At 34.8% G+C, this 25,998-nt stretch overlaps 1 protein-coding gene across 1 annotated transcript in view; it reads left to right on the top strand.

The window, feature by feature from the left end:
* Positions 1 to 25,998, top strand: part of LOC128867000 (5-hydroxytryptamine receptor 2A-like) — a 140,977-nt gene that overhangs the window by 5,413 nt on the left and 109,566 nt on the right. The window contains exon 2 of the mRNA XM_054108091.1: positions 23,545 to 23,734. Coding sequence (XP_053964066.1) covers positions 23,545 to 23,734 — 190 coding nt within the window. The remainder of the gene's footprint in view (positions 1 to 23,544; positions 23,735 to 25,998) is intronic.

Raw genomic sequence — 25,998 nt, 5'->3', positions numbered from 1 at the left:
CCCGACCCGACAAAATGTTTGTGTTTGTATTTATTAATACCACTATGGGGAGATTCAGCACTGCGCCATGAAATAAATATGTTGTACCCCCTTTAGAGATTCAGAGTAAGAATTCCTGAGCCCAACTTCCTCCATAAATTTTTGTACTTGTCCTGGTTTACTGAGTTTTATTTCGTTCTCTGGTATTTGAATCTATCTTACGAGGGGTGCCTTTTATATGTCGGGATTTGACAAGCCTGGTGTTGCAATCTGGCAACTGACAGCTGTATCGCAAAGTTTGACATTTTTTGGCTTTTACGTACTCGGAACGTTTTAAAATACCAGCGCTATTTGTGTTGTTTACAGTAACTTAAAAGATTCATCTCGGTCCAAAAATGGAATTAAATCGTGAACATTTTCGGGCGGATATTTTTTAGAACTTTTGACGTGGATTAACTAAGCAACATTACATGGATGAACTTAATTCATTTTTTTGCGATGAAGCTCCATCAAGAACCAATGTTTATCGATGGTATGGTGAATTCAATCGTGGTCGTAGTTCACTCCAAGACGAATTTCGTGAAGGTCGTCCAAAATCAGTTGTTGTTCCGAAAACCATTGATGCTGTGCGCGAACTGATATTGCAAGATCGTCATGGGACCTATCGTGAGATTGATACAATCTTAGGCATTAGTGGGACCAGCATACATTCAATATTGCATAAACATTTGACTGTCAAAAAAATTTGTTCGCGTTGGATCCCACACAATTTGTCAATCGCTCAAAAAAAGGCTCGTGTCGATTGGTCGAAGGAAATGCTTAAAAAATACGATCGCGGCCCTTCGAAACACATCTATGACATCATGACAGGTGATGAATCATGGATTTACGCCTATGAGCCCGAAAGTAAACAGCAGTCGACTGTATGGGTGTTTCAAGATGAGCCAAATCCAACAAAAGTTGTGAGTGGTACACAACCATTTGTTTGCCAGTTGTCTTCCAAGAAATTAGGAAAACCAATCGCCAAAGACGGATCACTCTTCACCAGGACAATGCGAGCTCTCACACATCGGCTCAAACAACTGCATTTCTGAGCACCCAAAACATCGAATTAATGGGTCATCCGCCATATAGTCCTGACTTGGCACCGAATGACTTCTTTTTATTCCCGTACGTAAAAAACAAACTGAGAGGTCAACATTTCTCGACACCTGAAGAAGCGGTTGCGGCATTCAGAATGCATGTTTTGGAGGTACCTCATTCAGAGTGGCAAAAGTGCTTCGACAATTGGTTCAAACGCATGCAAAAGTGTATAGATCTTCATGGAGAATATTTTGAAAAACAATAAAGTGATTTTCGATTATTAAAATTTGTTTTTGTTCTCTAATCCCGACATATAAAAGGCACCCCTCGTATCAATTGAGGCGCAGCATCGGGTGCTTCTGGCACAGCAACCGTTTCTCGAGGGCCTTCACGAAATTCATCCTGCTAAGATCGACGGCCCCATTGAAACTCGTTTTATTAGCGTCTCCCAGTGGCTAAGTGTAGTACTTTAAGTAAAAAATCGAAATGAGCTGAGCAATGCATTGCCTGTCGCATTAAGTCACGGCGAAAATCAAATAAACCAACGCACGAAGATGTTCACAATTTAATGCCATTTTTTGGGCGAGATGAATTTTTTAAGTTTTTCAACTCACTGAAAAAATAATAAATAAAGTTCGCGAGTGAAAACGTAATACATAAATTTATGCTAAAATGCCAAACATTTCAATACAAATATCAATTCACAGCTCATCCCACGTAGTCTTGCCAAGGCGCAAAATAGACAAGGCAACCCTCGTATAAGCACCTCGTGTTATTAATGTAGATAAAAGTCGCTTCACCTGCAAAATATTTGCAAATGACAACAGTAATTAGTACAACAAATGCAAAAACTGCAACTGCCGGCACATGGTTTTTCCCATTTGAAGTTCCTGCCCGACCAGCGAGTGCTGCTGGTAAATAATAAATGACGTCGATAAGCTTTGCGCTGGCAATTGTTTGTTGTTAGTAATTCATAAACAATAGTTAAGTTTCAATTGCTGATATAACCATTTTTGTGCAAATCCAAGAGCAGTCAAGTGCATTTTGTGTAACAATTTATACGCAGCTCTAAAAAGCATTTTTTGTTTTTTTGTGTTTTCAATTAATTCAAAACACAAAAGTTTAACTTTTCATTGGTTTAAAAGTGCCTTTGGACGATTATCAAAAGCTTTTCCACTTAGTTGCTGGCCGATTATTGGATATTCCGCGCAAAGTTATTAAAATTGTTGTAGTGCTTTTTTGTTGCTGGTAGTTGCACTGCATTTGAAGGGCTTTAATTTATTCCAGTTTTTAACTGTTGGGCGCTTTAATAAAATTAGAATAGAATAAAGCAATTTTAAAAAAACGAAGACTATGCAAATTATATTGCCAAATGAGTAGCTGAAAAAAGAGTTGCAAAGAGCTGAATTTGTTGGTTGCACGCGTCTTTTGGGAGGGAGTTCGGGGCCCTTGCCATACGCAACCTGGACGCTGATCTGTATGAATTCACTAGATAAATGGAAGAATAAGTTCTCAACCGGTTGTGAAAATACACAGAAGGATTCATTAGGATACATTTCTGCCTTTTATTCAAGATTTGCACCGTTTAAGAAAAATTTATTGATGTTTTCGGCTTACAGACAAAAAAAACACTTAAATATAAAAACCAGGCAAAAATCACATAAAACTAAAAATCATCTATATCGAATTGTATTTAATTTTTCTTTTTATGTGCATTCTATAATTGTCCTAACCACTGTTAATACGTGCCCCTATGATTTCTTTTAAAATATTTTTATGCAAATATAGTTCAAACAAGGTGGCGCAAAATTCATCACTCAATTTTTTTTATTAACTTTTTTACTAAACAAAAAATGAATCATTTTGAGTAATAGAAATCTTTATTTTGCGCTTTACGCGCTCCGTTTCTTGTCTTTGTATCCCTTTATATACTGCAGCTGTCTAGTTCCCAAGTGTTAAAAATGATTGACGTACGACGCCATTTGCAAAAATTATAAATCTTCAGCAATTTTTTTCAAAATTTCATCAAAACTTTTAACTTTTTAACCAGAGTTTTTAGAATTTTTCTGGGCATGCAGTTGTATAGGCCATTGAATTTCGGTATAAGAAAATTTAAGTTTCAAACTTCAAAGTACCGTTGATTTTTGGCAAGTTTTTTCGTTTTTGTTGACGGTGGTAGACCAGGTGAGGAAAGACTGAGACAAAATTATGAGGAGTGATATTTTCAAGTATGACAAAAAACAAATGTCGACAAATTTTTAAGAAAAAACTAAATTTTTTTCAAAAAATGTTTTTTATTTAAAAAAGATTTAATTTAATTTTTTCCAAAAAGTAAATATGTATAAATTATCCCAAATATTAAACAAAAAGTAAAATGTTAAAAACATTTAACAAAAGCTTAACAAAAATTAAATTTTTTTCAAAAACAGATTTTTTTAAAACTATATTTTATCCTCCAAATTCAAAAAAAAATTTTTAATTTTTAATATTAAAATAAATATTTTTTTAAAGTATTTTTATCCTAAAATGATTAAAAAAACTTGTAAAATGTTAAAAAATTTTAACAAAAAAAAATATATTACCTTTATAAAATGAGTTTTTTTAAATGTGCATCCTCAAATACTAAAAAAGAGGTAAAACAATAAAAAATAGAAAGAAAATTTGTTTATTTAAAAAAAATGTTTGTAAACTCATATTTTATCCTAAAATATGCTAACATTTTTTAACAAAACCTTTAACTTTCTTTCATTTTTTTTTAGGTATATTTTATCGGTAAAAATTACTAAAACTAGTAAATGTTAACAAGGTTTTTTCAAAAATAAAATTTTTAAACTATTTTTTATACTAAAAAATTAAAAAAAAACCAATTATATTACATTTTTAAATTAATTCTTTTGAATAAAAAAATACTTCCAAAAAATTTATTTTCGAAAAAAAACTTATTTAAAAAAAATATTTGTGAAAAAAACAAATGAATTATTTTTATTTAATTTGTTTATTATTTTTAATTATGTTTATTAAAATTTAATTAAAAAAATTCTAAAGAATTAAGCAAAAATTATTAACAAAAAATTAAATTTTTTCTAGAACAAATTTTTTTAAATGTAAAATGTATTCTAAAAATAAATTTTTTTTAACAAATTTTTTTTTTTTCAAAAATAAATTTTTGGAAGAATTTTTTTTTAATACATTTTTTTAAAAGTTTACAAGCGGACCCGGCAGACTTCGTTCTGTCAAATAGATTTTGAATGTGGCAGTTTATATTTAGTCCTTAAGACGTTTTTACTCAACTGACCCTCACACACCGCCCTATCATTATGGTGACGGTTATGTTCAGGAGAATTAAAGAAAAGGGTCAGCTCCTAAGTATCTTCGCTTCCTCGAACTTTGGCCTTGGGACCCACTAATAACCCCGACTGGGATGTTTGCCAGAGGGCTTCAAACTAAGAGGGGAACTCAAGGTTCAAACCTGATTGAAAAATAATCTAAAGAGATAGTGAGAACCTAAAGGTGACAAATATTTATAAAGGGGGTACTTCAATGACAAAACATGAAGATAATTAGTTATTTATTATTATTATTATTGGCATAGGGTTAATAACCGATATATTAAGAAATAATGAAATAAAAAGTATATACATAAGTATTTTCAGTAATCGCTTTATTGTAAATCAAGTGAATCACAATTATTAACAAAAATCTGTTTTATTGTTATTGTAGTTCTTTATGATTTACAATGTTTTTTGTTTGATTACCTGTTGAATATACAAACAAATTTGATGGATTTCCAACACGGGAACAGGCAACATACCATTGACTATGTGAGAAACATGGGTTTTCTAGATTAATTAATAATGTTTGCCTTTTGGTATTCTTAAAATATGTTTGGATTTGTTCTAACCTATTTGTATTTATTATTTGTGAATGAAATCATTCTTTAACTCGTTCTGAAACTAAAACAAAAGAAAGATTATTGCGAGGCCAATTAAATCTATAGCTCTTACATTTTTTGACTCCTCAATTTGGTCGGGTTCACGATATTATCACTTTTGCGTGGATGCATTAAATCCTCCAACGCGAACACGCACTCACACGACTCTACATTTAGTTAGAAAATATTTGTATGGGAAACAGAAAAGGGCTATTTTAGGGTTTTCCAGGCAATTATTTGAATTTTTCTCGCCGTAAAAACCTTCCTTCAAGGAACATTTAAAAAAAGGAATTGTTAAGATTGGTCCATGCGTTGTTGAGTTATGCGCTTACCAACACATTTTGCGATTCATTTTTATATTATAGAATTTATCCTAAAAAAGTAAACAAAATTTTACAAAATTTTAACGAAAAATTCAATTTTTTTGAATGCACCTTTTATCATACATATTAAAAAAAAATGTATAACGTTAAAAAATTTTAACCGAAAATTTTACTTGTTTTTAATAAATTTTTTAAGGTATATTTTATACTAAAAAATTTTAATTTTTCTAATATACATTTCATCCTCAAAAGTTTCAAAAAAATTTCTAAAGCGACAAAAAAAATTTGGAAAAAGTATTTAAGAAAAAGTTTATTTTTTTCAAAAAGAAATAAATAAAGAATTTTTTTAAGTATATTTGATTCTACAAAATGTAAAAGAAAAGTTAAGTGTTAAACATTATTAACAAAATATTTATTTTTTTTATAAAAGTAAAAGTATATTATATACTATCTAAAAACTTAAAACAAATTGTAAAATAATGAAAAAATGTAAAAAAAGTTTAATTATTTTTTTAATATATGTACCATATATTTAACCCTAAAAAATTAAAAAAGATTTCAAAAATTACAAAGAGAATTATGGCAGAAATTTTTAAGAAAAACTTTAATTTTTTCAAAAATAAATAAATAATAAATTGTTTAAAAGTATATTTTATTTAAATTTATCGAACGATTTAGTGTTTTTTTAAATAAAAATTGAAAAATGTTGAACTCCATATCCAAAATTTTAACATTGAATAAATCACAAGCTATCTCGCTTTCAACGGGAAGATAGTTTTATGGCCCAATACACTCGGTGGAAATACACTCGAAGGCTTGTTTGCCACTGCTGTCAATGGAAAAACTTGTTTTAAATGATTTTGATGTTTCCTATCCCAAAAATGTATCCGGAACGCTCAATCACAATACTAAAATTGCATACACCATAAACGAAAGCACTCGACAAAGGCGGCTGCTCTAATGAAATAAAACAAACACAAATTTCCCAATTACCGAATAATAACCACAAAATTTGAAATGCTGATTGCAATATCTGCCAATCAAATTCTCACATTTCGATGCGCTAATAATTAAAACAGCGCAATTAATTTTTCAGCACGCAATTTGAGAACTAAACCACCAAAGTATGCAACAACAATAGGAATAAATTCGCTGATATTATTTTCATTCGCGGCCGACTACATTCGAATCTATTCATATATAAATATTTTTATTTTTAATTATAATTATTATAATTTGCATGTTAATCAATAATTGTTTTTAGAAATTTGGCGATGGCCACAAGGCGCATTCATAAAATTCTATTTAAAAACTGTATGTTGCTAACCCCCTGCGGCTGAATAATTCTACAAATTAAATAATGCAAACGCATTTTACGCTCGCATGTGCATAGGGGACTATTGACACTTGTAATCAGACAAATTATCACCTACCAACCGCCCACCCATACAAAAAGTGGGCAAACAGTTGGTTATGACTGTGCAATTTACCAATTAGCTGCGCTGTTATTTGTTGGAAAAACAAAACGACCGCATCTGGATACACACTTTAGTAGGCTTGAGTTAATATCTATGTACATATGTGTGTATGTATGTATGTTTATTAAGGTGATTCAATTTTGTTTCAAAATTATTCCGGGTAAATTTGGATGCTATTATAAAATTCCAAGTAAATTTTAAATGCATTTTCGAGTACCCCAAACTTTAAAAGAAGTTATCTTATTTAATACGAAGTTTATTAGAAGTTTAATACACACTTAAGTACCGGGTGTTTTTTAGCTGCATGAGAACTATTGATATGACAGCTGACAATGGCAAACTGTGTTGGCATTTTTGTTCCTTAAAATTTGGCAAGTCATCATGAATGGTTTAACGACACGAACTGCGCTTCCAAATTATGGAAATCTGCTTTAAAAAAAGTTAAATAAAATAACAATAAATATATTCCCGAAGTCCATAGAGCACTGGTGGCATCATCGGTCCTCTTTGCCTTCGAATTGAGGAAGGAGCTGTCGTTATGGTGAATGGAGAGCGATATCGCGCCAAGCAGACTGAATTTTTGTTTCCAAAAGCTAATCAGCTAAACATTTAGTTTCAATAAAAGGACATCATTTGTCATAAAGCTCGCTTAACAATCAATTTATTGCAATAGTCAAGCCACCATACCGCCAGATTTATTGGAAAAACTAGACTGATCCAAAATAAAATGAAATGATCTTCCAAAAATATTTCTGTTTTATCACTTTAAGTTCTCAGTCTCTTAAAAACACAATCTGTACTATGAATGCTTTTTTTAATTCAAACTTTCACTAGGGAATTTTTTGGTATAAAGAATTTATTTTTGGTATCTATTTTTTATTTAAAAAATCACCAGGAGGTACTGCAAAACAAATTGGATGGAGTTTTCGTATAAGCAAATGAAACTAAAATTTGCAGAAAATCAAGGTGTCGAAAAACGTTGACCTCTCAGTTTGTTTTTTACGTACGGGAATAAAAAGAAGTCATTCGGTGCCGAGTCCGGACTATATGGCGGATGACCCATTAATTCGATGTTTTGGGTGCTCAAAAATGCAGTTGTTTGAGCCGATGTGTGAGAGCTCGCATTGTCCTGGTGAAGAGTGATCCGTCTTTGGCGATTGGATTGCCTAAGTTTTTGGAAGACAACTGGCAAACGGTTGTGTACCACGTTGTTCTAGTGGTAGGTTGCGACATGTTCAGTTTTTCCGAAAAAACAGGCGACCATTTGCTTGGAAGTGCTTCGTGCGCGAACAACTTTTGTTGGATTTGGCTCATCTTGAAACACCCATACAGTCGACTGCTGTTTACTTTCGGGCTCATACGCGTAAGTCCATGATTCATCACCTGTCACGATGTCACAGACGTGTCTCGAAGCCCCGTGATCGTATTTTTTGAGCATTTCCTTCGACCAATCGACACGAGCCTTTTTTTGAGCGATTGACAAATTGTGTGGGATCCAACGCGTACAAATTTTTTTGACAGTCAAATGTTTATGCAAAATTGAATATATGCTGGTCCCACTAATTCCTAAGATTGTCTCGATCTCACGATAGGTCACATGACGATCTTGCAATATCAATTCGCGCACAGCATCAATGGTTTTCGGAACAACAACTGATTTTGGACGACCTTCACGAAATTCGTCTTGGAGTGAACTACGATTGAGTTCACCGTACCATCGATAAACACTTGTCCTTGATGGAGCTTCATCGCCAAAAAATGAATTAAGTTCATCTATGCAATGTTGCTTAGTTAATCCATGTCGAAAGTTGTAAAAAATATCCGCCCGAAAATGTTCAAGATTTAATTCCATTTTTGGACCGAGATGAATCTTTTAAGTTACTGTAAGCAGCACAAATAGCGCTGGTATTTCAAAACGTTCTGAGTGCGTAAAAGCCAAAAAATGTCAAACTTTGCGATACAGCTGTCAGTTGTCAGATTGCAACACGAGAGTTGCCAAATCCCGAAACATAAAAGGCACCCCTCGTAATCGTAAGGAGTCTGCGTTGTGAGTGAGGAACTCGTATGTTGCAGCACAACCGAGCACTACTCTGGCAGTCAAACTGCCGTAAAATCTCTACAGTGCAACAATACTTTTTCCAAGGTAGCAAGAGAATGTAGAACTATTATAAATGGGCTGGCTAAGCGGTGCACCACGAACGTTGTCATGGCTCCTGGCCACTGAAACATTCTGAGAAATTGCATCGCGCATCAGCTGGCTAGGAGAGGAACTGATCTTAAATCACTCAATTCCTCCCAATGTATGAGCATTCCTTTATCCTCAAAAAAGCTCTTTATCAGATCAGTCTAGCAGACTTAGATCGGCAGCGCACAGTATTTTATCGTTTATCCGATAGACAAAGTGGTTTCGCGACATTGGGAATTGGAGGGCGAGCTTGAGTTCAAAATGGGTCCTAATTAAAGTGGGTCCCTTCTGCGCCCGCATGGGGCGGGGCAACCACCGTGAACTAATCTAACCTAAAAACGTATTTAAATTGAGTTTAGTTTTGGAAGTCCATGAAAGTTTGCAAGCATGTCAATCATCATATTTTATTTTTGAATGGAGAAAGAAATCAAATTAGACGAGTTCTAAGTTTAAAGAAGTTCTAACTTAATTTCGTCCTTCACATCACATATGGCAAGTGGCACATCAAACGATGACTTTAATACTCAAAATTTCACTTTTCTAAGACAAGGCCTGAGGCTGAGTTGTCGCGGTGAGGTAAGATTCAGTTTCTTCAGAAAACTATACTGTACTATCCAGAATTTTGCGTTCTCGATAGAAGCCTTTTTGGTTTGTGTACGGGAACGTTCATCGGTTTTAGGTTCCAGAGGATAAGGAATGCAACAATAACCTTGTACGGGTGCAAAGGCGCTATGGGAAAAGATGGGCCTCTCGCCTAAAGTTGTATTCTGGCTCCATAATACAACTATAAAGCCAATTCTTTTGTATGAAGTCATTGTCTGTTGGAACTCATAGCATCGATAAAGAAGCTGGAGAGAATCCAAATGAAGGAATCAGTGAGAAGCTTCGAACTACTCCTACTGTAGTGCTTAATGCAATGCTAAATGTAGTACCTATAGACATTGCAGGCACAATCAGACTGAGAAGGTCAGGCTATAAGCTTGACCTCAACTACGGACACTCAAGTGTCCTTAGGTATTTTGCGTTCATCCCTTTAGCATCCCAGCTCAATTCGAGCGGAGCATTCTCTACTATAATTCCTTCAAGGGAGGAGTGGGCGGAGTGCAGTATTTGGAGGCAGCGTGGTGAACCTATTCACCCATGCCTCGAAATTGGATGAACGAATCGATAGAAGAGTATGCTGCTAGGAGTTCCCCATCAGACTCAAGTTCGGTTACCGGACCACTGCGGTGTATTCTAAGCAGAGGTAGCGGCAATTAAAAAAGCAGCTGATTGGCTGCTCTTTTGTGTAATAACTGTCACGGAGGTTAATATCTACTCCGACAGCTAAGCGGCAATCAGGGCCCTGGGCTCGATCAAATGGATGAGATAGCATCATCTCAGCATTTTCTCCCTAACTGCCTTGCTTTCGCTGGGGTTGGATTTAAGCATCTTGGCTTTCATCTCTTCGTTATTGTGATTTGAATAATTAAAGAATTACTTTCATATTGACTAGCTTGAGATCGCTAAAAAATCGCGTTGGTTTATGACATTTTTTTTTCTTGCTAACAGTCATGTGCGTTTTTTTATCATCATCATCATCAACTAGCGATTACAGCTCAGGGTAAGCTTTAGTTTTGTCCCTCTTCCATTCTGCATGGTCCATAGCGATAGACTTCCAGCTCCTAACTCGTAGCTTTTACAGGTTGGCTATGACTTGGTTAAGCCAGGTTAACCTTGGACAACCTCGGACAACCTCGGACTCGGGCTGTTAAAGAGTTTTTTGTTTTCTTCATATAAGAAAAATTTCGAGCAGTCGTTCTTTGCAAAAAAATTTCACACTCTGCGAAAAAAACTTATAAAAAATCAACGCAATTTTTAGTCACTTCAAACTTGCACTTTAGCAAAGCAGAGTTCAATAGGCAGTTTTGACATAAAACTACGTACTCAAAATGTTTCTAAAAATTCTGATTAAAAAGTTTAAAGTTTTTGTGAAAATTTTTGGAATTTTTGTTTTTAATTTTACAAAGTTTGATACTTCAAGTTACAAGTTTTTATTTGTAATACAAAATATATTTAAAAAAATATATTGTATATAAAAAAATTAAATAAAAGTTAAATACATAGTCAAAAACTTGCAATATATCGTGCTGCCATTATTGTGAGCGCAAGTGTATATATGTACAAGATGGCGCAAAATTAATCACCCAATTTTTTTTTTTGTTTTTAAAGACTTAAAAAAAAATTTTTTTATGTGATGGAAATCTTTATTTTGACTTTTATTCGCTTCTTTGATTGTTTGTTTGTAAAAGAAAAGTGGATTTTTGTACAAGGTGGCACAAAATTAACCATCCAATTTTGTTTTTGAATAACTTTTCTACTAAATAAAAAGAAAATATCTAATATTATTTTGACTTTTACTAAAAGTGGATTTTTGTACAAGGTGGCCCAAAATTAATCACCCAATTTTGTTTTTGAATAACTTTTCTACTAAATAAAAACAAAATAATTTTATTCTGACTTTTACTAAAAGTGGTTTTTTGTACACGATGGCGCAAAATTAATCATCCAATTTTGTTTTTGAATAACTTTTCTACTAAATAATAACAAAATAATTTTATTTTGACTTTTACTAAAAGTGGTTTTTTATACACGATGGCGCAAAATTAATCATCCAATTTTGTTTTTGAAAAACTTTTCTACTAAATAAAAACAAAATCATTTTATTTTGACTTTTACTAAAAGCGGTTTTTTGTACAAGGTGGCGCAAAATTAATCATCCAATTTTGTTTTTGAATAACTTTCAACTAAATAAAAAAAAATATATTTATTTTGACTTTTACTAAAAGCGGTTTTTTGTACAAGGTGGCGCAAAATTAATCATCCAATTTTATTTTGGAATAACTTTCAACTAAATAAAGCAAAATAATTTTATTTTGACTTTTACTAAAAGTGGTTTTTTGTACAAGGTGGCTCAAAATTAATCATCCAATTTTGTTTTTGAATAACTTTTCTACTAAATAAAAGCACAATAATTTTGTGTGATGGAAATCTTTATTGCGCTGTTCACACGCTCTATTACTTGTCTGTTTGTATACCGCAACTGCCTGATTCACAAGTGTCAAATATGATTGACTTACGACGCCCTATGCAAAAATTATAAACCTTCCGATAGGATGATTAATTTTGCGCCACCCTATACATGCATTCATATGTATGTACTTAGGCACACCTGCGTGCACGACTGGCTGTCTATCCATGCAGGTAAAGCACAAGTGCGCATTCATATGCAATTTTGTGGCTTCAACCGCAGCAACGTTACCACACAAAAAATATAAAACTAAAATGAAAATAACAGCGGTAATATCAAACAAGCCCATCACAACTAAATTGACGGCAAAAACAACACTTAACCGCACTCACATCTGGTGTCGCCTGAATGACGGTGTTAACAACGCTGACGCGCCCCCTTTTACACACTCGCCCATCGAACATAACCGCCATGCAACTGAGCCATTTTATTGTATTCACTTCATGTTTACATGCAAAATAAAATTTCCATATGCAATTTTATATTATACGTTCAACATATTTGCTGTAAATGACAACTTGGCACGCATCCACACAGACGAGTGCGAATAAAAGCGAGGCGACGAAAGGAAATGTGTGTGTGTGGCGCGTTGGCAGGCCGCCTGCACCTGCCTTGGCTGCAACTGTAACTATCAGAAATATGCATAATAACCAGGTGCAACGCAAGGCAACAACGCGATACTGTCACGTGTCACGATGCTTATTAAACAATTATCGCAGCTATACGCACACATAAACATTGTAAAGTGCAGCAAATTTATTCATGCCACACTAAGTTAATACATACATAACATGCACTCACCAACGGGGCGTTTCGATGGGCGCTTGCAACAAATTAGCGAGGGCTGCAAAGTGTGCAACATTCGATTTTTGCTAATTGGCTGGCAAATGGCTAAGTGAAAGCCGAGTGCGGCCAGCGGTGCTGGACATGAAAATTTAATTAATGAAATTTTAATATTTATTTTTAGTACTGGTGGGCAGCCTTAGAACTCGTTTATGGAAATGTGGGCTTAGGTCGCTGGTATTAGGGCCACATTTCGCTTAAAAAATTGCCCACCAAAGATAGAATAAATTGAAGTAATATCATTACTCTTGTACGGCAGTGAGATACGGACAGTTGCGCTAAACTGCAAAGCTAAGCGCAAAAGACTGGAGGCTGTACCACGAACAGCGGCACTCAGAGTTGCTTCAGCCTACCGCATTGTCTCAAGCGCGGCAGTTTCTGTGATCAGCATGGAGATACCTGTCGATCTTATGGTCCGGGAACGAATGGAGGCGTGAGATTCCCAAAACAAACACGCCATCACTAGCGCCGCGTATTGGAGATGTCAAACCATGCAGCGGTGGTAAAACCGATGGAACACTGAATCGAGTGGCAGATGAGCGGGGCAACTCTTTCCAACCATTGGCAAATGAGGTCAAAGGAACTTCGGAGAAGTGAATTATTTCATGACTCAGTCAATCTCGGGCCACGGATACGGAAATAACTATATCGCATGGGTAAGGCAAGCAAACACAGGTGCATATATCGTGAACCACCGAGCGGTGACGCCGAGAACACTCGCTTTAGCTGCGGCAGATGGCTCGTAGAAAGAGATACTCTGAGGTAGCAGTTTGCCGACAACGCGCCTACTGATATAATCAGCAAAATGCTTGCAAACGTGAGAACAGCTGGAATGCAGCTAAAAGATACATTGAAGACGTATTACGGAAAAAATATAGACCTCGACACAGTACAACAAAGCGAAGCCGCACAGACATATTCATAAGAAGACGAACATACAGCATAAAGCTGTTGAACAGATATGGTGAATCCAGACATGGGTGATTAAAACTGTTTTGGGCTCTCCCGAAGTAATGCAGAAAATAGTTCCGGGAAAGGAGTCTCCCCAAAAGAGGAGGAGAAATTGTTTTAGAGGCCGCACCAATCGACTCAGTAGACGAGGTCGCTGTAAGTGGGAAGGTATTTTGAACCCAACTTCACCCATCAAACAAAAATCCGTAATGTCGTTTGCTTTGAATATTCAAAAAAATAAGATTAGTGGGAACCTCGAATTGAACAAAAACAAAAAACCAAACCTACGGGCTATTTGCTTTCTATAGTGAGCAATGAAAACTGAAAGCGTAACCAGTCCACTTGAGCCTCCTGATGGCCGCCTCAGTCAAATGGGCTTATGCGTGGTCACTACGTTTTGAAACCCATTGGCAAATTATCAAGAAAAAGCTCGGCAGACAACTGCAAATCTCGATTAGTATTTCTGTCTTGAAAAAGCTGATCATACTAAACTTTAGGTATACAGGGTGACAAAAAATAACTGTATACAAACTTCTCTGTGAAATTAGTTAAATGTAAAATTTTTTTAGCGAATGCTCTTATTTTGTGATTCTTGTGTGTATTCTGAAGTACAAAAAAAGTATTCGTTTCTGTTCCAGCTCTTTTTAAATACTTGGTATAACGATGTCCAGTAGTCCAGAAGCTTGGAATTGCACGTTCATTGGTTTCTCGTGCAATCAAACGATTTAAGGAGATTGGTAATGAAGGTGACCGTCCTGGAAGAGGAAGATAACGAACTATTGACGCTTCAGACAACCGAAAAATCATCAATGCTCTTGAGACAGGCATCAATCGTGAATCAGTTCGCCTTATAGCAAAAAAAGAACTTGGACTTAAGCCTTATAAACTGCAAAAATGCCAGCAGCTCACGGATGAAAACAAGAAAGATATCGCTCGCTCCAACGTCGGGCCGCAGGTACGTGCTGGGAAAAAATCGTCTTTACGGATGAGAAGCTGTTTATCGTTGAACAAGCTCACAATCATCAAAACGACAGAAATTGGTCTACAGAAGCCCCTGGACCTTCGTCCAATGGTGAACATAGTCAAAATCCGCGATCTGTCATGGTATGGGGTGGAATTTGCGCTAGTGGCAAGACTCCTCTGATTTTCATAGACCAAGGAGTCAAATCCAATAAAGAAGTTTATCATCAAGACATATTAGAAGCAGTTGTTCTTCCCTGGTCCCAGCAGCACTTTGGTGACGATGAGTGGACGTTTCAACAGGACTCGGCACCAGCCCACAGAGCAAAAACAACCCAAGAGTGGTGCAAAGCAAATTTCCCCTCTTTCATCCCAAGAATGGCTACCCCACTCACCGGATCTGAATCCGCTAGATTATAGCGTATGGTCGATTTTGGAAGCAAGGACCTGTGCAAAACGCCACAAGACTTTGGAGTCTCTGAAGCAAGCGTTGCGTCGAGTGTGGGATCGTATAACGGTAGACGAACTACGGCCTATAGCGCCAAATTTTTTGAAACGTTCGAGCTTGTGTATTCGTGCTAAAGGTGGCCACTTCGAAACTTGCTGAATATAATGTTACTGAATCACTGTTTATGAAAATTTCACAATTTGTTTTGAGCTACTCTCAATGATAATTTTTTTTCATTAAAAAATTTTGTATACACTTATTTTTTGTCACCCTGTAGAATTTATTAACCAGTTTTCACAAATTAATTTATTTTTCATTCAAATTTGTAAGAAGTGTTGCAATTAGGCTTGTATTTTCCATAATTCTTTGTATCCTATATCCTTATATTCAGTTTATATAAAACTTTCTTAGAGTGTGAATCCGTTCATAGTCTGAAAAGTTCCGTGCCTGGCAAAGAAAACACGTTTTCTTTTTTTTCAAAATTAGCTTCTTTCATCAACGTAATTTCCATCAAGCACGACGCAAACATTCCAGCGCTGCTCTAATATCTTTTATCTCAAAATAGGTCTCAGTTTCAGCCATAACCTCTTCATTCGAGCGAAATTACTTACCGGCGAGCAATTTTTTTTAGGTCTGCGAACAACCAGTTGTCACTGGAAATCAAATCTGGCGAATACAGTGAAAGTGGGAGCTATTCAAAGTTCAAATCATGTAGTTTTGCCATTGTTTTGATTGACTTGTGATGCAGTGAGTTGTCTTGTTTTTGGTCAACAGTGGGCAAACGCGGCACCCATTTTGAACAGAGCTTTCTCACAGTCAAACGCTCATGAAAAATAAAGCCTCCACGTCTTTTGATGTCTTTACGATGTCAGCTAACTCACGCAACTTCACTTTTTAATCCATCAAAATGATTTTGTGAATTTTTTTGATGTTTTCTGGTGTTACCGCCTCATTTGGGCATCATCTGTGTCTCTACGACCGCGCGTGAAGTAAGCAAACTTTTTTTTTATTGTTGTTTCTGATGGAGCTGAGTACCCATAATACTTTTCGAGCCATTGCTTCGCTGGAAGGGTATTTTTTCTCAACATCAAAACACGAAATTCCTGTTGATCCATTGTTTTAAAAATAGCAAAAGTAGCGTCACCCTTAGCACAATAACTCACGAAATAATGAATAGAATATCATGAAATTTTAACAGCTCTTAGTACTAACTGAAAGCGAGGTGAATTGAATAAAACTTGTGCCATCTATGTGTTAGGCCCATGTGATTATTTCAATGTTCCGATGTCCCAGGACCCAGATTAAGGTAACGTTGTAGTTTTCGCTCAAGGTGATAAGGCTATTCCTGCTCAGTTCCGCCAGTGTAGAGGTTGTTGCAGCCAATCCAGTACCTGCATTGACAATCTAAAAAAATAGCATTCAAGAGAAGTCTGCGATTACAAGCTTCTCCTATTGCCACTACTTCCGCCTGGAAAACACTGCAAGTGTTAGGAAGACGCACAGATTTTTCAATTCTAGACCTATGCGAATATATACAATAACTGCTCCAACACCACAAACCACTGTTAAACCGCCTGTATAGATTTTTATGACGTTTGGTGAAAGTCCCTTACTCCATTTCTCCCGCGGTAGAAAGAGAGTGGCAAAATTCCTATTGAATGTTACCGTCGGGCTTATACGTATAACAAAAAAAATGCTCGTGTTTTCCTACTAAAAATGTGTTTGTTTTTCCCAACAAAATTTTGTGTATTCTGCTGTTGTTCAAAGGAAAAAATAACAAAAAGAATCCCTTCTAATTTCCGCGTGCCCACATAAACACCGATGTATAGCTACAGGCATTAAAAAAGGTTTGCAATTTTTTCCTATGTACATTAATGTTTGCCACAGCTGTTACTTTGCACACAGCCAAACTCAGACACTCACATATGCCATTGTGGTTCTAATGAAATATCAAAAATTCACAAACAATGTCGAAAAGTCGACAAAAAATTTGCGAATCCGACCTAAAAAGTATGAGAACCAGCCGGCAGCTTTGTAGCTGGGAACGCATGCAACACCAACTATCGAAAGTAATATATGCAAAGTTGTTGCTATAATTGCAGCAACCTGTGCGAAAGACAACATGTACAACAATGTATGACAACGTATATATGAATATATGTATGTATGTATGTATATCCCCATAGAAGTACATTTACATATGTAAGTGTAGCATTGATATCTTTTAGGCAAAAGCAAACAAGAAAAATAGATTTGTTTTTGAGGTAAACAGGCAAAGGGAGCTTTTGAAATCGAACTATACATGTTCGAAAGCATTCGCAAATGTACGTAATTGTACGTTCACACAATTGTTAAGGTGGAACTTAATAGTAGAAATTGAAAATCAAGTGCATGTAGGTAATCACTCTAGGAGCTCTCCTATATTAGTAGAGGATTTCAGGGACTGATATGAAGACATTTAAATTCTTTCTTCAAAAACGTTGGCCTTAGATGGGAGCCAAGTACTCTCCTCAAGTTAGTCTAAGGAACATGCGTTTTGGAACACCGAGGCATACATATAGGGTGCTTCATTAGAAAAGTGAGGCCCTACTAGAAAAAGTAGTCAAGGATGATAGGTTACAAGGTTTGGCCATCCGAAGCAAAATTGTGAGAGCAACTTCGGCTGCCACGTCATCGAGAATTCGACAGCTGAAATCAGCATTTACACGCTCGTCCAATCAGAATGTTGTTCAGATGGCACAGAAGTCGCAGGCTGCGTTGATTTTTTCGCGTATCACCAATACAATCGCAGTTTTTTTGCCAACAAGCCATTGTCGGCTGCCATAGCCGAATGAGTTGGTGCGTGACTACTATTCGAAATTCAGAGAAAACACCAAAATTACAATAAGAAAAAGTTGTTTCTAATAGCGGTCGCCACTCGGCGGGCAATGGCAAATCTCCGAGTGTATTTCTGCCAAGAAAAAGAAACTCATAATAAATATCTGCCCTTCGGAGTCGGCTTGAAACTGTAGGTCCCTCCATTGGTGGAACAGCATCAAGACGCACGTCACAAGTAGTAGTAGGAGGAAGCCGGCCAAACATCCAAAAAGGATGTACGCGCCAATTATGTATATATGTATAAACCGTTTTCATAGCCCCGGATACGTCAGCAAATCACCTGATTCCTTCAAAATCGCTGGTATAGAGTTTTTTAATTAAAACTTTTGTAATTTGTTTTTTTTAACTTTTCAGATAAAAATGTGTTTTTTAAGAAAGTTTATTCTCGAAAAAAATACACAAAAGGTGAACTGAATAAATTTTGAAAAAAAAAATTTGATAATCTTGTTCAATTTTGAAAATTTTAATACAATTTTTTTAAACTTTTATAATTTGTTTTTCTGGTTTTGTACTTTTTAGAAAAACTATACTTTTTAAAACGTTTATTTTCGAAAGAAATGGAAGAAAAATGTGGTCTGAAAATTCTTAAAAATTCTGGTATAGAGTTTTTAAAACTTCCTTCAAAATCGCTGAGAGGCGGTTAGCGGCCTGATGTTGGCCACACCTCTACATTTTTCGCCTCGTGCTATCCTGTCCCATTTTTTTCTTGGCGTCAAGGTCTTACGCTAAATACCCAAGTGGCCTACCAGTATTTAAAGACTCAAAGTGACGGTAGGCATAGCAATTCAGCAAAACCGGACTGGGTCTTAGTCAAAACCTAAAAGCTTGAAGGATACGTACGGCAAATATTTTTTATAAGAAACTTTTTTGATGCCTTTTTTGGTTCCTCCAGGCGTTTAATTTGCCTACCGAGGGGCAATAGATATATTCTCCCGTGTTTGATTTTGCATGTCCACAGTGGGTTTTGACAGGAATAGTTACGTTCGATAGCAGAGAAATTTTATGATCGGAAAGAGTTATTATTTTTCGAATTTTGCAACAAAAATAATCATTACTTTTTCATTTCTCGAATGATATTTGATTTCGGAAATAAAACTAAATTCGAAAAGCTCAAAATACCGCACCTCATCTAGACTCACCTCAACTCAGCTTAACTCACTTCTTAATGACCACGGACAAATTTCCGTTTACTCCCTTTTTCCACTGTTAACTAAAGGTAGTCAGACCCAATCGATGTTTCAAAAAATGTTTCGCAAACTAAAGTACAACCTTACTATGAGCGAAACAATGTATTTCCCTTCAACATTTTACCCTTTCCATTTTCACTTTTTTTACGTCACACATTGGCTTAGAAACTTATGCGTAATAACGGAAATTTTTTTTGAAAACAATAGGGAAACAAAAATTTAGTAACCGACAAAAAAAGTGTAAAAACATTGACGCAACATATTTTTTATAAACGTAATCTTTGTGGCGTCATGTATAAAATCGTGTATGTGTGTGAGTGTGTGTGTGCCATTTGTATGAGTTTTTAATGCCGGAAATGCTCACTGCATACCAAAGTGGCAACACTTTTCAACATGGCATTGCACATTCGCCGTGCGGATGTTCACAGTTATGTACTACTAACTACCCCACTCCCTCGCTCACTCCCCCAATCATAGCAATCGGTTCTAATACAAAAGCGTTTCTCTGCATTTTTCGTGCATTTTTTAATTTTTCTTTTCTACTTTTTTGCTGCTATCAGAGTCTGCATTGGGTGTTGGTTGCGGCATTTTTTGTGACGATGTTTTGTGTTTATGTTACTCACACTTTCGCATTCAACTATGCTACAAACTTTTGACGTTTTTCTACAGATTCGCAAATATGTACATATGTAAGTTTAAGTTTTTCCCAAAATTTATTTGATGCTTCTCCCTGTCACAGAAATGTTGCAGTGTGAAAGGGAATATTTAAATTTAAGAATTGACATGAGCTATAAAGGGAATTCAAGTCAAGTGATCCAAGTATTTTGGAAATTATCGTCAATCATTCTGATGATTGGTTCAGTTGGTAGGCGCTTGGCCTACCTATAGTGTGCTCGCAATGAGAAGTGAACTGAATACATTTTGAAAATCTTGAGATTTGTTCGATTTTGAAAATTTTTATATAGAGTTTTTTAAAGTTTTTGTAAATTGTTCTTTCTTTTTAACTTTCAAGAAAAAAACATGTAGTATAAAATAGAGTGTATTTCTTTCGAAAATAAAGTTTTAATAAACTATGGAAGTAGAACTGAAAAAATTTTGAAAAATATTTGTTAATTTTGAGATCTATTCAATTTTGAAAATTTTGATTACAATTTTTAATTTTTTAAAACTTTTGTAATTTTTGTTTACTTTTCAGAAACAAATATGCTTTTTACAAAGTTTATTCTCGAAAGAAATAAAATTTGAAATGGTGAACTGAATAAATTTTGAAAAAAATTTTGAAAATAAACTATGAAAAAGTCAACTGAATAAATTAAAAAAAAAAATTAATAATCTTGACATCTATTCAGTCTTGAAAATTTCGGTAAATTTGGTAAATTTCTTAAAACTTTTATTAATTTATTTTTGTTTAACTTTTCAGAAAAAAATATGCTTTGTAAAAAGTTTATTCTCGAAAAAAATAAACTGTGAAAAGTTGAACTAAATAAATTTTGATAAAATTTTGATTACCTTCAGATTTATTCAATCTTGAAAATTTCGGTATATAGTTTTTTAAAACTTTTGTAATATTTTTTTTTACTTTTCAGAGAAACATATATTTAAAAAAAAATTGTATTTTCGAAAAAAATTTGGTTCAATTTGTTCAAAATTTTTTAGGAAAAACTTTTGTTTTCTTTTTTAATTTTTTTCAAAATCACGCACCGTCAAGAATTTTTTTATTAAAGTGCTTTTTCGAAAAGAATTTGGCTTCAATTAGTTCAAGACTTTTGAGGAAAAAAAAAATTTTTTAGTGGAAGTTTTTAAAACATTAAAAAAAATTAAAATCTTGAGATTTTTCAATCCTTTTGTTGTACTTTGTTGGTATAGAGTTTGTTAAAACTTCTTTAATTCCTTTTTTTTAATTTTTCAGATAAAAATACTCTTTTTAAAAAAATAATTTTTCGAAAAAAATTTGGTTGAGATTTCTTCAATCTTGAAAATTTTGGTATAGAGTTTTTCAAAACTTTTGTTATATGATTTTTTTTGCAAGTTTTCAGAAAAACATATATTTAAAAAAAATGTATTTTCGAAAATATTTGGTTCAATTTGTTGAAGATTTTTGAGGAAAAATTTTTTTTCTTAAATTTTTTTCATTAATAGCTGAGACATCCGAAAATCCGTAAAAGTTTCATTGTGATTTATTTTCGAAAAAATTTAGTTCTAAATTTTTGAGAAAAATTTTTTTGTTGAAGATTCTTAAAAAAAATATTTTTTTTTTTGTTCAGCATTTTTGAGAAATTTTTTTTTGTTTTTTGTAATTTTTTAAAAAAGCACGCCCTCCTTCGAATTGTTTCTTATTGTTTTCATTAATAGCTGAGACATGTTCAGTGATCCGTAAAAGTTTCATAGTGATCTCTTGTCGAAGAAAATTTGGTTCGAAATTTTAAAGAAAAATAAAAATTCTTATTAATTTTTTTTTTGTTTTGTTAAAAAATTTGGGGAATTTGATTTTTTTTTTCATTTCTTAAAAAGCACGCTCCCCTCAGAATTTTTTTCCATTAATAACTGAGGAGTTTCATAGTGATTTATTTTCGAAAAAAATGTGGTTCCAAATTTTAGTAAAAAAATTATTTTTTGTTCAAAACTCTTCAGCAAAATGTATTTTTAATTAAAAAACAAAACACGCGCCCTTCAGAATTGTTTCTTCTGTTTCTCAGTAACGCGTAAAAGTTTCATAATGATTGATTTTCGAAAAAAAATTTGGTTCCACATTTTTAGGAAAAAATTATTTTTTGTGCAAGATTTAAAAAAAAAAAAAATGTTTATTTGCTTTTATTTCTTTGTTCAAAATTGTTCAAGAAAATTTTTTTTTCTTTTTTAAAAAAGCACGAGCCCTTCAGAATTTTTTCTTCTTTTTCTCCGTAAAAGTTTTGTGGTGGTACTCCCATAACACTACGAGTTATATTCAAATACGCTTAGCAAACCAGTGCGAAACGATGCTGCTCACAGAACCTACGTGAAATTGGCTGAAATATTCTTGTATCGACCTTATATTCAAGACTTGGCATCAAGCGATTATCACCTTGTCAAGTATTTTCAAATGCTTCTAGATGGTACTAAGCTGGCTTTATGAGAGGCTTGGAAAAATTATTTAGTATATTTTTTTATTAAAAAGAATTAAAATTTCATAAAAAGCGGAATTATGAAGTTACATTTAAAATATACCAAAGTTATCGAACAATGATGTTCATCAACATATATTTTGTCCCCTTCAGAGTAGTCTCTCTCAGAATATATCCTTATTCCAATATTTTTCTTAATCCACGAACCACCTCTGGCCGACCAAAAAACACGCTTTTTGCTCATTTTCAGATATGATCTGAAAACTTCGAACGATGCGTCTTTTTCTTCACAATTAGAAATCTCCGTAGTTTCATGGGTATTTTCTATTTTGGGGCAGGGAAAAGTTGCAAGGAACAGAGCTATAGTGTTAGTTTTGGTCAAAAAGTTCAGAATTTTCGATCCTTACTTAACCAAGCATTTTTACTTAAGCCATAAAGAGTCTTTCAAAAGACACTCTTAGATGTTATTTTATATAAACAATTTTAAGATTTTGATTCTTTCAGGTTTCACTATTTTATTCAAAACTCGGCTCTTAAGAATTGTGAGTGAAAAATGCCATCATTTAAATATCCGCAGGTGAAATCCTCCAAACAGTCGCTGCATGAACGCCTAATTGTTGAGAACGTCGGGATATTTAATGTTGAAGGTTGTTTAGCAACACTTTGCGCTACAGCAGCAATAACGTCCAGTTTTTGGTCTTCCTGTCCTTTTTCTATTCTCGACAGAACCAGTCATCATGTAAAATTGTACATCTGCCTACTTGACAAATGTCAAAGATGCCATAAAAAAAGTACCGTCGAGGAATTATTAACTACTAACATCTAGGCGTCACCTTTGAAATATCCTTCATATGAAGTATTTTCCTGTAAATCACGCGCTGAGCCCGTGAGCCCGATTATTAGATAAAAAAGCGTCCAGCAGTACGGGAATGCGAAAACTCGCTTTTAAAAAGCAGCTGGTTCATGGCTTTTCATCACTCAATTCACATAAATAGTCAAATGTGCTAAAGTAAAGCACCAAGTTCTACCACTCAGAATTTTACTTTTACAACTCCTTCTGAATTAGAATGTCATCTATGGCACTTTCTAACCAATAGTAATGAATTTTTAATTTTTTTCCACTTTCAGGTATTGGGCGGTGACTAACATCGATTACATTCACTCGCGCACAAGTAGGCGTGTCTTTCTTATGATATTTTGTGTGTGGTCGGCGGCAGTTATAGTATCGTTGGCCCCTCAATTCGGATGGAAGGATCCGGATTACCTGCAGCGTATAGAACAACAAAAATGTATGGTTTCACAGGATGTTGCATATCAGGTGAGTTATTTCTATATTCTCCATAATTTATTGTGAAATGATTTTAAGTTTTTTATTTTTTAAGAATTTACGTAATAAATGAAACATCTTAACAATAATGCCAAGGTTTTAGCTTTCCCCCTCCCATCGCTTCTTTTGTGGTTTAGTCTAGTTTTTTCCAGCTATGACCCTAAGGACATACTTTCCGGAAGTCCGCAGCAATCGGCTCGTTTTCAATTTTTCTGCACAAGCTTGTGCTCCATAAGTCAATATCGGTCTTACAATTGTTTTGTAGATTCGTGTTTTATTTTCCATACCCATATACTCGTCTTTCCATACGGTTTCTCGCAGACACCCTGCTCACCAACGGTGTATGCACGTATCATCCGCTAATGTTGCAATTGTGGTGGGTTCAGGAGTGTATAACAAGTAGAAAATAAGTCCAATTGTGCTGCCTTGTGGGATGTCTGTCCATGCTTTATTCGAAGCTACCGATCATTGATATGGGCTTCTGGTAGATCTGTAAACTGCACCGGATAAATGGCCGAGCGGACGCATTTTTTCTCCAGAGCTTCTTTTATTGTATGGAATAGCCTATGCACTTGTAGTATCTCAGAATGATTTTTTCTAAGCTTAAATGGGTGAGTAGGTGTGGCTCCTTTGAGCGCGATAATCGCTTTTAACCGAGTGGCACAAACAGCTTCTCAAACAGTTTTCTCAACAATGCAAGTAACGAGATTGGGCGCCAAGAGGCTGCAGCCCTCTCGAAAGGAAACGAAAATGCATTATGAATGCAATTTACATAAAGAGCGATGGTCCGGTCTAGAACGCTGCAGAATTGCAAAGTGTTTTGTGACAAGTCCGAACAGAAAACTGTCAAACTTTCTACTAAAACTGGGAAGGAAAGACGTTCGGTTGAAGGTCGGTATCATTACAGTACACAACCCATGGGGTCAGCACGGTACGAGGTTTGGGCTCCGATGTCGTGAGAATGAGTAATACTCGTTTTCTAAAACTGGAGGATATTTTCAGTTTTACCAAATAATCTGGAAAATTCTCACAGGACTAACTACCTCTGTCTCTGCCTCTGTGTCTGTTCTTTCATATCTCTTTCTCTGATATTTTTCTCCTCTCCCCCTTAATTATCCACCCTCTTTCCAGAGCTCTGAATGCAATGGGCTGAGTGTTTTAGGAGCCACCAAATCTCTTGGTGCACCTTTGCTCAACCAATTCAAATTTCATTTTCAGCCTTCTCGATATCGCTTTTTGCCCAAACTTAAGGGGTAATTGCTTTTGTAAGTGGATGATTGGTTTCTTTATATTCGCTGTGGCTCTTTAAAGGGAATAAACGGATTCCTTATCAGCTCACAAGCGTTATACATTTTTGTTGAACATTTTGCTTTTGTGTTCTTGCGATTTGTCTCTGAGCAGCTTAATTGATTTATTAAACTCACTTTGTAATGGTGGGAATCTTGTTGGTTGCCATTTTTCCTTATTTTTCTTCTTTTTTTTTGTTGATAAGACACAGTATCCCATATGTATAAGGTTGTGGTATACAGTCAACCCTCCTAAAACGCGGTAAGTGCGTACCGCGTTATATAGAAACCTCGCTATAAGAAACTCGGATTTAACCATACAGACCAGGATAATTCGTAACGCGTTCTATGGAAGCCGGAAAAATTAAACAAAAACTAAACTAAAAAACTGTTTTCCAACAAAAACAAGACAAACTTTTGTAAAATTATGTAATCTTTCAACACTCATCTTCACTGTCAGATATGAGTCGCCTAACTTGTCTTCTTTTAATTGGTAAAATGCCTTCCACTTGGTTCATCTTCACATTGGTTTTCAATTATAGCTTCTTTTTCTAACTGTACTAAAACCTATGTATAGGGAGCTAAGCAATTTCTTAACTATCTTTTAAACTTTGCGTTGCGCTCCGTTGACTGATCAGTTTGAATGCAATGAAGTACTAATTCTTTAGCCAAGTTTAGCCCTTTTTTCACATCTTGTAAATCGAGATTTGGCACCCATTTGTTTTCCTTATTTTCGTTTACCAATGCATTTGAGGTAGGTGCATCAATTAATTCCATCAGTTCGTCTTCATCTAAAATTTCTTCCCTGAGTACTAGTTCTCTTATATCCTGATGGTGTACTGCAAATTCTTCTTCGCTTAAACGAGAAGCAGTGTTTACTATTTCTGCGGAAGCCATAACGCGCGTGCGAGTAACACATTTCGCACTTAACGGACAGCCATCTGCTACAGTTTTCCTTATAAGTGGTTA

This window comes from Anastrepha ludens, chromosome 6 (genome assembly GCF_028408465.1).
Source record: "Anastrepha ludens isolate Willacy chromosome 6, idAnaLude1.1, whole genome shotgun sequence".
In the NCBI taxonomy this organism is placed as follows: domain Eukaryota; kingdom Metazoa; phylum Arthropoda; class Insecta; order Diptera; family Tephritidae; genus Anastrepha; species Anastrepha ludens.
This window is presented reverse-complemented; position numbering and strand designations above follow the sequence as displayed.